Source organism: Mytilus californianus, unplaced genomic scaffold (assembly GCF_021869535.1).
Source record: "Mytilus californianus isolate M0D057914Y unplaced genomic scaffold, xbMytCali1.0.p SCAF_3, whole genome shotgun sequence".
NCBI classification, from domain to species: Eukaryota; Metazoa; Mollusca; class Bivalvia; order Mytilida; family Mytilidae; genus Mytilus; species Mytilus californianus.
Genome location: NW_026262679.1, coordinates 57,022,297 through 57,036,142, shown reverse-complemented (window position 1 = coordinate 57,036,142; position 13,846 = coordinate 57,022,297). Strand labels below are relative to the sequence as shown.

The 13,846-nt window shown below is 32.7% G+C and overlaps 1 protein-coding gene across 2 annotated transcripts in view; it reads right to left on the bottom strand.

Moving 5' to 3' along the window:
• LOC127733012 (chromodomain-helicase-DNA-binding protein 1-like) overlaps nucleotides 1–5,970 on the bottom strand; it is a 50,473-nt gene extending 44,503 nt beyond the window's left edge. For both annotated transcript variants that reach the window (XM_052242259.1, XM_052242260.1), the window contains exon 1: nucleotides 5,528–5,970. In XM_052242259.1, coding sequence (XP_052098219.1) covers nucleotides 5,528–5,536 — 9 coding nt within the window. In that variant the 5' untranslated portion in view covers nucleotides 5,537–5,970. The remainder of the gene's footprint in view (nucleotides 1–5,527) is intronic.
• Between the last annotated feature and the right edge of the window lie 7,876 nt (nucleotides 5,971–13,846).

Below are 13,846 nucleotides of genomic sequence, written 5' to 3'. Positions count from 1 at the left end.
ACAATGAACCAAGTATAAAATCAATATCTTCAAGAATGAGGAAAAAAAGTGCGGAAAACTGAATATTTGAGTGAATTTTTTAAGTCCAAGGACTATAATTCTGCACAAAATTATCTGACCGGAACAAAATTCGACCTTGATCTGTAACTTGTTATGATAAAACAATATACCAAATATCAAATCAATATCTTCAAGCATGAAGAAAAAAAGTGTGGAAAACTGATTTGCCGGACTGACAGAAGGACAGAGTGTAAACCTAAAAGTCCCCTTCGACTTTGTCAGTAGGGGACTAGTGATGCAACAATAATGTGCCAGGATTATGGACAGATTGAAACAAGCAAAGGTGCTAAATGAAGACGAACACATTTTAATAGTATCAATTTACTGAAATGGGCTATCTATGACGAGAGTTTCAAGTGGAAGGCTTAAGGTTGCTCCAACACATTTTTACAGTGTTTTATAATGAGCATTGCAGTGACTCTGTTGGTTGGTATTCTGTAATCAAGTAAAAGTAAAGCAAGTTTTTAATTGCGAGCTGAGGTTTCTATCATCATTTCATACTTGTTGAGACACTGGCACTTTTAAAACAACAAGCATTCTGTAATTATTGCCTGGAAATACATAGTTCCCACCCATACATTTTTACTCTGCATAAAATCATTAGACCGGAACAAAATTCAAACTTGATCTATAACTTGTCATGATAAAACTATATACCAATCATCAAATCAATATCTTCAAGCATGACAAAAAAGTGCGGAAAACTGATAATTTGATAGAACTTTCTAAGTCCAAGGGCCATAACTCTGCACAAAATCACCAGACCGGAACAAAATTCAAACTTGATCTGTAATTTGTCATGATAAAAGAATACACCAAATATCAAATCAATATCTTCAAGCACGAAAAAAAAAAGTGTGGAAAACTTATTTGCAGGACTGACGGATGGACTGACGGACGGACAGACAGACAGAGGGAGTGCAAACCTAAAGTCCCCTTCGACTTCGTCGGTAGGGGACTAAAAACAAATCTGAATATATTGTTGACACAGTGATATGTCTCACCTTTTTGTAATTTGATAATATAATGCAAATATTTAATCCAAATGACAATATTTAAACATGTAAACTATTCAAAACATTCAAAGTCAATGAACCAGGTGCAGGACCAAATAACCCAATGGAAATGAGAAATGCTGATGCTTATAAAACTGCATACCAAATGCCATTGAATAAATCATGGTTCTCTTTACAATAACATAAACACAAACTTTAATTTGTAAAAAATGTAAAAGTTTCAAAGTAAATGAACCATGCTGAGGTGGTGGGGCCATATACTAAGTAATCACCATGGAAAAGAGACTTGCAAATGTTAATACAACTGAATAACAAATATCATTGACTTAATATTAAGCGTTTCCCCTAAAACTGATCAAATCACAAACTTAACATGTAAACTATACAAAACATTCAAAGTCAATAGACCATGACTGAGGGAGCAGAGACAAATAATTTTCCATGGAAATGAGATGTGCCAATGCTAATGCATCTACATACCAAATATCATTACCCTCCCACTAGTGATTCCACTCATTCTGACCTTATCACAAACTTATACATGTAAAGTAATTAAAACTTTCAAAGTCAATAGACCATGACAGAGGGGGTGGGGATGAATAATCTCCATGGAAATGAGATGTGCAAATACGAATGTATCTACATACCAAATATCATTGACCTATCACTAGTGGTTCCTCTTAAACTGACCTTATCACAAACTAATATTTTGTTGAAGCAACCCCAGCCGGAGGAAACAACATACCTAAGTCTCGCTTTTTGATTCCATCAAGGCAAGACAATAATATATTTACCAAGAATGTCAGTGAATTTTTTCAGTTTTACAATTACCAGTAACAACATTGGTTTATCAATATATGGATCAAAACACCTGGGAGGAGATAATTTTGATGACTATCCACCTTGCCAAATGAATTGTTTCTTCTACTAACAGTTGTACAATATCTATCCATATCATGTCATTTATACTGGTAATAGATAATGTATTGATGTTTTATAGCTTGGATATTTCAATATGCCCTCCTTAAATTAATTTAACTAAGGAAATCATTAATGCACATAGTAACAGTCAGTTCATTTCAGCACATTTGTTTCCATCAATCAATATTATTTATACACAACATGCATGCTTTTTTATTTGTAAATCCTTCCAGTCTGGGACCACTTGAGACAAACATGCAATCATACAGAAGCTTGCATACAAGACTTACAACAATTATGCAATTCCGGTACCATAATTGGAATAGAAGTGTTAAAATTCTATTTATTTTTGTCTTGAATCATTCCAGTCAAAACAAAAATCATCGGTAGGACGTTGACAGCAAACAAACCTTATTCATTTTTTATCATAAAATATATTGCATCAAGATGAGACAACATATTTATTTCTACTAATTTAGTAGTAGATATACAAAATGAGGTTGTACCCTGCATACCCACACTCCTTACACAAAGCATCAGAAAACAGAAAGTTGGTGTCCAACAGATCTAAAAAGTAATTACAAGTCATCACTGTCAAGCTGTAGACATTCTGTTCAGTTGTTGCAGAAGCTGACAGACGGATGGAAATCTTTACCATTTAAAACTGTCCCTTTTCCCTGCGTCACGACTCGAAGGAGACAATAAACTCAGTGACACAAGGATATACTCATATGAGGAGGGACAATAGAAAAATAAAATCACCAATATGTCAGGAGTTATTTATTCCATAATTCCTAGATGAGTGCATTCTTGGGCTGAATATTTTTTACATAATAAACTAATGAAGAACATGTATATCCGGTCACAATGAAATGCAAGTTACTTGGAGAGTACATTAAGGGGCCATAAGCTGTCGAATTCATGTTCACCTAGTTGAACCAAATTCTCATATTTGATGGATTTGTTATAATGTATCAGCATTTTGTATGTTATTTTGACCAGACACCATCTATATGTCCATCAAGATGACCTCTGAAGACTGTCAAAGCCGAAAAGTCATATAAGCCATGTAGCCATCTAAGAGTATTGGAATATAAGGACCGACTTTTTTGGTTTAGGAATCTGCTGCAAAATTATATTTGATGAATTGGACAGCATGCTCCAATTAGATTTTCTTTCTTTAACCAGTTTTCAATTTATATGCATATTATGTAGAAATTTAGTAACACTGGATGCCTCTTTGGACTCACCAGTTTAGAAAATGATGAGCCCAGACAGATTTTCATTGCATCCATGACTCATAAACTAGCCTAAGTGAAAAAGAACCATGTATGGTTGACAGCTACCTTAATGCTGAAACTCTTCACAACAAGTTATTTGTAAATCCAAGTAAATACATTTGTATGACATAAACAACTTTTAACAAATGGCCGATAACATTTATACAAGATGTCAAGACACAAGTGAATCCGGTTAAAAACTGGCAAGTCATGAATTGCATGAAATTTCATGCCAGTGTTTGTTAAAACATTTAAGAATAATATGTGGAAGACAACAGTTTAAAAGTCAATTATAAAGTATCAAATCTAGTACTTGTCAAAAACAAGGAGACACTTGCATGCATAGCAATTATCAGCATTGACTTGTGAAAAGGTTGAATAGAAAGTTTAATTTCAAGATCTAAATTACTGATAGCCGTTGCTGAAAAGTTTTTTAATAATAAAGTAGATGATTAGTATTTAGTACATGTATTTGGTAAAAACTCTGCAGGTGTCAACAAGTATAGACTATCAGGTTTTCTTCTCATGGATATTGTTAAATATTAGCTGTGAGCAAAAATGCGAACCTTTTTGGAGGGTGAGCATAGCCAACCAGCAGAAAAGTTTCACATTTATCCTTTGGTTTCTGGTTTCTTACCCCTCCCTTAGACAGTTTTAAACTTGACGAAAGTAAGCTTGATTACGTCTCCTCATACATTGAAATGTCAACGATAATTTCTGCTTGGACATTGAAATGACACTGGTAATGTCTGCTCACGTCTCAAAGCCATAATAGGAAAATTACGGTGCCACTGAGCAGGGTGGATAGGCCAAAAAAATGTTATGTCTTGTCTGAAGGGTGCTGATAATTATGTCTGATGTTTACAAATAAAAAATTCATGAACTAATTTCAAAAACATTTTTCAATCACAGACCTTTAAGAATTGGTCAGTACTGAAAAATATGACTAACTGGTCTCTTGGTTTAACCATGGAGATTGACATCGTTGGTAATACTGGTATGCCATCATAAACCAGATCATGGTGATCCCATCTATTTGAGCACTTTTCAGGCAATTTATTTGTTACCGGTATATGTGGATTTTCAGCACATTTTCCTCAGATATGACAACAATTTTTTACAATGGCCATGTTGTTGAGTATATATTTATAATGGAGAAATAATAAATTCAGTTTATTTCTCAATGTAAAATACAGAATTTTTTTATAGGAATAACAAATTGTTAGTTGGGAATTAACATGGCCAAAAGAAAGAGGAAGCTTTGCCATACATGTATGTTTCAAGTGCAACTGTGATAACCTTACTGGATAATTTCTGATTCAATATAAACTTTGTGTGTATGATGCATTAAATAAATGCAAGACAGCTCTGGAACTATAAAAGGTAAAGGTAAATAATGTCCTCAATCTAAATAAAAAAGAGCACACTATATTTGCATGAAATTACTTTATTTAAGTGGCAAGGGGTCTCTTTATCTGGTGTACAATTTTGTTTATCTTATTCAAATTCCAAGAAAACACAGAGTAGTTACATTTGAGCATGTCCAGCATTGAAAATGCATGAAAACAGCCCCCTTTTTGTTGTAAAATGTTAATGTTAAAAGGTTTTTGGTGTTGACAGTGATTTAAAACAATAGAACCCATATTAATATTACAAAATCTAAGTAGGAGAGCTTGGTGGCTTTAAAGTGAGGCATTCTAAATACTGCTTACACTACCAGATTCCCAAGAATTTTTCAAAGTCCAAAAAACAAGTCAAATTTGCAAAAATGGGTCCCCAAAAAAAATTGAAAAATTCAAGGGTAAATGAAGGTTACAAGTGTATAGAACACATTTAGAAGGAAATTACATTGGTCCAAGCTTTATTTCGTATAGATATTCCTTCTGAGGCTTTGCCTGCTGTGTAAGCCAAGTATATGAACTGCATTTGAAAACTTTAGAAGTCGGTGAATTTTGGTCCAGTTATCCAATAAAAATTCATAAAAGTCATTATTTAGCAAGTTTGATATCCCAAATATACCATTGAAACCTTTTAATCAACAAATCAATCTGAAATAAGTTCCTAATGAGCAAAAGTTCAAGAAAAATTCAAACTCCCGAACAAAGACAAAATATCTCCAAGATGGCGGCGAAAATTTACAAGGACGGCATCGTGGATTGTAGCAAGTTAAATCAACACAGATATACGAGCAGTATTCACAATAAATATAATCTAAAACATTAATTTTGATCAAAATATTCAGTGACCAACCTTATCCATTTCACGTGTTCATTGTGTATAAACAATGTGAACGAAGTCGTAGCTGATCTGACTTTCAACCATGTAAAAATTCCTTTCTGATCACGTGACTATAACCACGTCACTGTTCATTTGTTAATGGAAGAACATATTTTAACAAAATCCAGCTCGAAGACTATAATTCTCAATGCTATTTTGCAATAATGTAAAATTTTCAGCGTTCACTTTGTAACCATTAAACATATTTGGTATTCTGCATACATGTGCCCAAACACATCATAGTTAGTAATAAATAAAGAATAGATTGTAGTCAAATTTGTGGATTTTTTAAAACAATAAGTTTTAAAAATATTTTTAACTTCCAATTAATCAAAGCACTTCTAGTTAAAGTGTTTATATTGTATGTCACTGATCCAGTCCAAATACAGTGTCGTCAGACGTATTCAATATGGCTGCCGCCCGCGGAGTGCCCGTACAGAGAATTGTGGGTAAGAACAAGCCATTGCAATTTTGCGTTGCAGATGTTTATGAAACATTTAGGACAAGAAAACGTTTTTGCTTTGGTTAACATTGATGAACACAAGATGTGTTTAATGCATTGTAAACCAAGTGGTTAAACTCATCAAACACTAAAATTTTGTAAAACATTATCATCTGATGCCACCGAAAGTGTAATTATGGAAAACTAGAACTTGATGAAATAGACATTAAATTGGTTGGTTATAAAATTGAACAATAAAGAATCAAAATATACATTCAACATTGTATATCAATCATTAATTTGAAAAGCAACGAGACTATCGAAATGTGTTTGTGTTAACATAACTAAAGTATTTTTGTTAAGGGTATACCTACAATAATTATTAAAATTTAAAAGGAAGCATCTTGGATAATATGGAAATGTTATTTATGTGCAATAGTCGGTGTCCATATCAAACATGACAGTATTTTCTTTTAACAATTTTGTTTAAATCTAGACAATGTCAAGTAGATGGGAAACGTTTTTGTTAAAACTTAATTAGGAAAAGAAAAAAGGCTCTCGGTGGAAAAAGTATTAATTGTTCCCACAGACAATCTCCTATCTTCCCTTAAAACTTAAAGCTTCGGATGATTAATCATACTTACAACAATTGGTTTCTAAAAATATCAATCCTCTAATGCGTGTCCATATTTTATGACAGTCTCGTTGAATATTTTGCGGGCTTTGCAACAATCATGAAGTTCACCGTGTAACAATTCAACAGTGAACATTCACAATTGGAAGCATTCCCTTGTGTCCATAATTGTATAATTGCTGATTCTAACAATAAAGCTAGTAACGTTTTCTTCTCTCCATTCTCTTCCGTGTACGGTAATCAAATCCTCCGATCGTTGTATCATTAAAGGCGTCAACACATATCAGCTAACAACCATGTCAACGACAAAAATCGTACGAGAACGAACAACTTGTGAATAAAAATATTTTATCGTTAATAAGTTAGGTGTAAATCCGACGGCGTATGTATAATTTGTATTTATCGAAATTTCAAATAATCGATTAACAAACAAACCGACAACCAGAATACGGAAATTATTGATATTTTCGCTTTTATCGATTATCGTATTCCGTAATCACAATAATACAGAATCGAAGTGATTTTACATGTGAAATATTCTGCCGTGTTCTATGCATATTATCAGACATTCAAAGATTACTATTACATTTTTAAAATGTATTCATATAGATCACCAATTACATTAAAATCGAGCAACAACGATAAAAGGCAGTATTAAAAAAAAATCAAAACGAATTTATATTATTTTTAATATTTGTAAAATTTAGAATAATCGTGGATTATTTCATAGAATATGGAGTTTCATAAAATAAAATGTTGCACGTTCTTGATTTTCTAGTGTATATGATTAACGTATGTTACCGAGTTCATTATCTTTTATCTACTAGACGTTTACAAGACGAAAAAATATAAAGCACAAGTAACCGATACCAAAGTTTTCATCGATTTTCCGACGCGGATAAACATGATTGTGGTATTATCTATTAAATAATTTGGAGTTGATGATGCCATCTGGTTGTTTAAAATATTTGAAAGTTTTACGTCATAGTAAATGTAATTAACGAAAGTGCAATAATAATCATTGGCAACTTTCCAACGTCGGACATTTGGTATATCGACAACCTTATTCAGAAATTATCACGTCACCGATTCCAACGCAAAATGCCGAAGAAAATCAATAAAAATCATGTATTCTCTCTGGTACCAACGACTGCCTCAACATAACATATAAACAACAACACTTTGTTTGCCTTGGCCTTAGAGATCACTGAATCAATTAGAACAGTGACCATCCACGACCAAGAACAAATATTCTGCTTCCTTGCTGTTGGTATTAATTGCTACATCGTGTGGTCTGTATTTTTCTATCAATTTCTATGTCGTTCAACAAATATGATCTCAAAAAACCGTAGTCGACATTGTATATATATTTTTTTCAAATTGATTATTAATATCATGGAAGGCCCAGAATATTTCACGAGTTAACAAAATATTAACGGGTCCCATTATTTCTACAAAATCTCAACGGATTCATTACTTTTAACTAGAGACATATAATACAATGTCTCTGTTTTAACCCACTGCAAATAATCACAACACAGCCTTGGTAATCGATGTTTCACATTTAATTAGATGCTTGCAAACATTGGTAGACGAGAATGAAATACTAACACGGACAATCGAAAAAATGCGAGATAATATCAAGAATTTCTCCCGGCAATATATCGTGGTCATAACCTTTTGACCTTTAAGTAACAAGATTTGGGCTACGGGCTTCAAATAGCTAACATATAAACAGCATACGAAATTCTCATCCCACTACAAACATTTAAATGACATTACAAGAATAATGCCACTGACCCAATTCCGAGTAACTCGAACAGACTTGCAATGGATGATCATGTTTCAATATTTTAGTTGACCTTTACCGGTTGCCAACGAATATCGACTCTGATCAGAACAAAAGGTTTTGCCAAATTATCCCTGTCCAATTGAAATACAACGTGCAGCACTGATCTAATATCTAATTTAAATATTGGAAGTTTTAGTTTATGATCTGACCAAATATCTAAACGAAAATAATTAAAGTCGGACCCTGAAAGCCAAGTTAATCAAACATATTGCTACTGAGTATAAAGCATTAAAGTAAAGTATATCCAGCAAATATTATAAAACTGTCAATCAATATTATAATGAACTGTAGAAGAAAGGTTGAATAGAACACAAACATTCCATCAAGAATTCCACACGTCATTGGAGAAATAAAAAATATTGGGCAAATAAAATAAGTGGTGTAACAATTTTTAAAAAGTTTTATTTGTCAACAAAACATAAAATCATCATTTTTAAATTGATAAAAATAAGAATATAAAACAAAATTAGTTTTAAAGTATATATTAAACTGACTTACCTGTATTCCAGGAATGGTACTGTGTGCAAAACCTGCATTATGCAATTTTTTTCAAGCCTTACAATTTTACAATGCTAGCAGCTACACAAACCATACACAATTTTTGGGACTGAAATGATGTATCATACCATCTGGGACACATATTGCAGATTTTCTTTATTTAGACATCATTTGATAGACACAGATGTACCACCACAAACATGTTAGACAACAGCAACAATATGCAAGGTAAAACCTGTTAGTCAAATTATGTTTTTGTAATAGACTACACAGTTTTCAAAACAAACCTTTGGCATCTTATTTTAGGTACTTTCCATTACATAAAAAAAAACGATGCTTTGAAACAACTCAAGTCAATATCTTTGTCACAGTGAACTACATGTACATAGCATTTATGGACAAAACTGGTTACTGCCATTGTCAAACAGCAACCTACTTTTACTTTACAGCAAACAAATATTAAAAGAATCAATATAGTGATTTTCCATAGAAATGGCATCAAGAATTCTTATTTTATCATTACTTGGACAAGATCAGCTGAAATCATGATATATGTGTATATTGTATTGTTATAAATTAGTTTTCCCATTTCACAATTTTTATTTTGGGACCTTTTATAGCTGACTATATGGTATGGGCTTTTCTCATTATTGAAAGCTGTGCAGTAACCTATAATGGAACTCTGGTGCATAGATGTCTCATTGGCACATGATATCTGAGATTTTTATATTTATAAACATTTAGGACATCAACTCAGTGGCAGATCCAGGGGGGGTCTGGGGGTTGGAACCCCCTTTTTTTTGGACAATCAATGCTTTTGAATGGGGACACATGATTGGAACCCCCCTTTTTGTTGACGATCAATGCTTTTGAATGGGGACATATGGTTGGAACCTCCCTTTTATAATTGGCTGGATCTGCCTGATTACCATAAACTAATATTGTGGCTTGAGCTTCTTGGTAACTTTTAACAAGAAAAGAAGTCTCCAAAAATGACATTTAAAGATGGTTTAGACATTACAGACGACCACCCTTGAACAACTCTTAGAGGGGGCATTAGTGACCTTTTGCAAAGCTTATTTCTGTCCTTAATACTCCTTATCCAGTATACCCTCACATTATCATCTGTGAGGGTATACCCTCATTTTCAAATGAAATTTCAAATCCTAAATACAGCCACTGGATGTTAAGCAAACAATCAATTATTCTGAAGATCCAAATGATGTATTCAATAAATAGCGAGGATAATGCTAAATTTCATCACTGATTTTTTTGGTGTGCACTTTCAAAAAGTGAACTTCAAACATAAGAAACTTTTTTAGGAAAAATAACTCTTGTAAACCACAAGACAGTCTGTTTAAAGGACAAATTTCCAAGCATCGAGAGATCCTAAAACTATGTTGCCAAAAAAAACATACACCATTGGCCCTTTGTGACCCTTATACACATGTAACACACACAGTATGTACATTTATTTTGGTTGGTCATAGGAAGATCTGAAAAGCTACTGATTTTATCAACAAAATATTTTCTTCTTTTAGACGAATTAAGGATACCAATGGCAATATATTTTTTCTGTTTATTAAAACATCAAAAAGTTCACAAATTTTTATCATCAATTTTTTTGTTTCATGGCATGGTACATGTACAATGTATGTAACATAGGCCAATAGCCAGGAATTTTTAAGGGGATTATATCGACTCCTGACACAAAACAGGGGCTGATCCAGCCATGTATAAAAGGGGGGTTCCTAACCCAGGATAAAGGGGGGGTTCCAACTATATGTCCCCATTCAAATGCATTGATTATCAAAAAAAAAAGGGGGGTTCCACCCCCTGGAACCCCCTGGATCCGCCACTGCAAAATCTCAACTTTAATAGTCACATTTCAAACACATCGTAGACTGTTATAGTGCTTTTTTTGTTCCTGGACACTAACAATTCATCATCACTCATCATTAACAATTTTCCATATTAAATATTTTCTTTGAATCTCAATCTTTTATTAGGTTTTCTTATTTACTACAGCAGTGTACATAGTATATACATGTTCTTTACCCATTCATTTTACCAGTTCTATAAATTGATACACATGTATAATATGAATACTCATTCAAACAGGTTAGACAAGATCCTTATAATTGGGAATAATTCTTATTTATGGGTATATACATTGTAGCTAACACCTTAAACTGGGATCCATTTACAGTATTTTCTTCTTCACGATAATGACTGTCTGCACTCTCATGGCACATTTACATGTATCAGGTAAATCAGAACATATTTCAGGTCATGTGAACAGAATGGAAGTTAATGTAACCAAAACTTGATTTTTACAAGGCCATGAACCGTCAAAGCACCTTCAGGGAATGTGTTGCCATTCAAAACATCATGTGCACTGCAGCAAAAAATCATGAAATTAAAAATCGAAAAATTAAACTTTGTAAATTGATACCTAATTTTGGGCTTTTTATCCATTTAGGAGGATCTTCCTCAACCTTTAGAACGTCTTCATTTTGAACTCCCTCTATTGGCAGATTAAGTAAAAGACAAAAAAGAAGGGGTTCAAAATGAAGTCTGGCCCATTGGGAAAGTTGGCTATATTAAAGAACATGTTTCTAACTCCAGATTTGCCAATAGTTTGAAGTAATATACACCACTATGTGCAACTATTTTAAATCTAACAAACAGCTTAGCAATATATTATATAAAGTGGGAGATTTAATACTTAATTGGCACAAAAAATAAGAAATGATGTTGGACAAGTTTTGAACTTGCGACAGTTTTAACTTGCGAGCTTCAGATATTTTCCGGTTCAGTACCTTTTACTGTCTGTAGAAAGATGCCACTTCTCTCCAACAATATCAGCACTTTCATCACATTATGTACCATTAATTATCATATAAGCTATACTTATTACTTACTTGATACAGAAAAATTAAATAATAGTTTAAGTATGGTAAAATGGATTCATTCCCTAATTTGACAGTTTCATGATTAATAAAATTGTGAAAAATCTAAGACTTTCGTCAAAAATGGCATCATAAAGATCTGTCAAGAATGTTGGATTTAATTATGTAAATAGTCTCAATTGTACCCTTCAACTACATATGGAGTCCTGCCAATTGATGAAGTACATAATTTTTTGCATTTCTGTTATCAAACCAAGTTCTGAATTGTGCGTCCCATACTCGTTTTAGACTGGATTCTTCATTCTCTTCAAATAAATCCTCACCATCATATTTGGTTGTTCCAAAATTGTAAAAAACAAGACTTGAAAGCTACTAAGCCACAAAACTGACACTTGAAATGGAATAAATAACATTTCTAAGTTGCCTAAACAATATTTTTAATCTTTTAACAAAAGAATTGCAACTTTTTCAAGAAAAACATTATTTCAGCACCTAAATACATATGTTAAGCATTTGAGGGGCTTGATTAGACTAACATAGAGGACTATGTTGTGAACACAGTGGTCCAGACCAAAATTTTGACCTTGATCAAAGTCACAAGCCGCCATGTTGACTTTGTCTACAGGGAATGGAAAATTTTGCTATATTTTTCACCATGATATAGTTTAATCTCCAGTCAAAGCTGTTATAATACATCAAATTTTCTTTCAAACATGAATAATTCACTTTTCAACAGTTTTCTTATAAAAAAACAAATTATCATAAGCATATTTTACTCACCTTTCTTTGTTCTCAATGTCTTCGTCTTCATACTGACATATTTTCTTCGTTTTACCATTAATTTTACATTACAAATGTCAAAACACACGACTATGGAGAAAATTCTAAAAATTCGCGGCGAGATTTTCCGTTTGGACATAATTTGGGTGTTGTCCGGACGAATTTTAACATAAATATCACCAGCTTACTTACTCACAACCGCTTACGTGAAAATTTCAGGCCGCACTGCGTATAAAGCTTGCCGACAATTTAATGTTTATCATTCAATATGCATCGTCACGTGACTTGCTTGTAAATACATGAATTGAATGGCATAATGTAAAAGGAATTTTACAGCACGCCTTTGGAAGGCCAAGCTAGTATAAATTATTCGCTTAACAATATTATCTTTAAAATTAACCAAGGACGTATATCTAACATATCTAATATACGTCCTTGAATTAACCAAGGATTTGTACTTATTATATATTTATCATTAAATTACACACTATTACAATTTCTGACATTGTGTATTATATTAAACAACATTGTATAACAACTGAATAACACTATGTCTAAATTAGTGTATAATTGAACTAAATTAATTGTAATTTATAACAAAGTCATTTTGTACAGAAAATATTCTCTGCAGTTTTTGTTATTAAAAGTTTAAACAATGAAAACAGTAACATCTAATTAGTCTTTTTTTTTTCTTGGAATTAAGAGAAAAACATTTTAGCTTGAGTTGAAAACGGAGGCTGGCCGTATATAACAAGGGGACATTAAATGGCAAGAAACGAAAGACGACGAACATACACACAGGTTCACAAAACATTACATGGAAAACTAAAAATTGACCAACAAGACCCCACCAAAACAACTGGGGCGACTTCGTGTGTCCCGGAAGATCCTGCTCCACTAGTGACACCGGTCGTGTTGCTCATGGTTAGTACAGAATAGATAAGATAAGATAAAATAAGATAAGATCTTTTTATTCCAATTAAAGGGCCCATGAAGAGCATTGAAATTTATTACAATGATTTTGATAATTGACACAGTAATTTTGATAATAATATATAAATATGAATATAATCATCTCAATTCTAAGTTCTTAAACCACAGCTAGACCAGAGCCATACGCATATAAGTAAAAAATCATAACAGTTATATATGATATTAACAGGCAAATATTCTC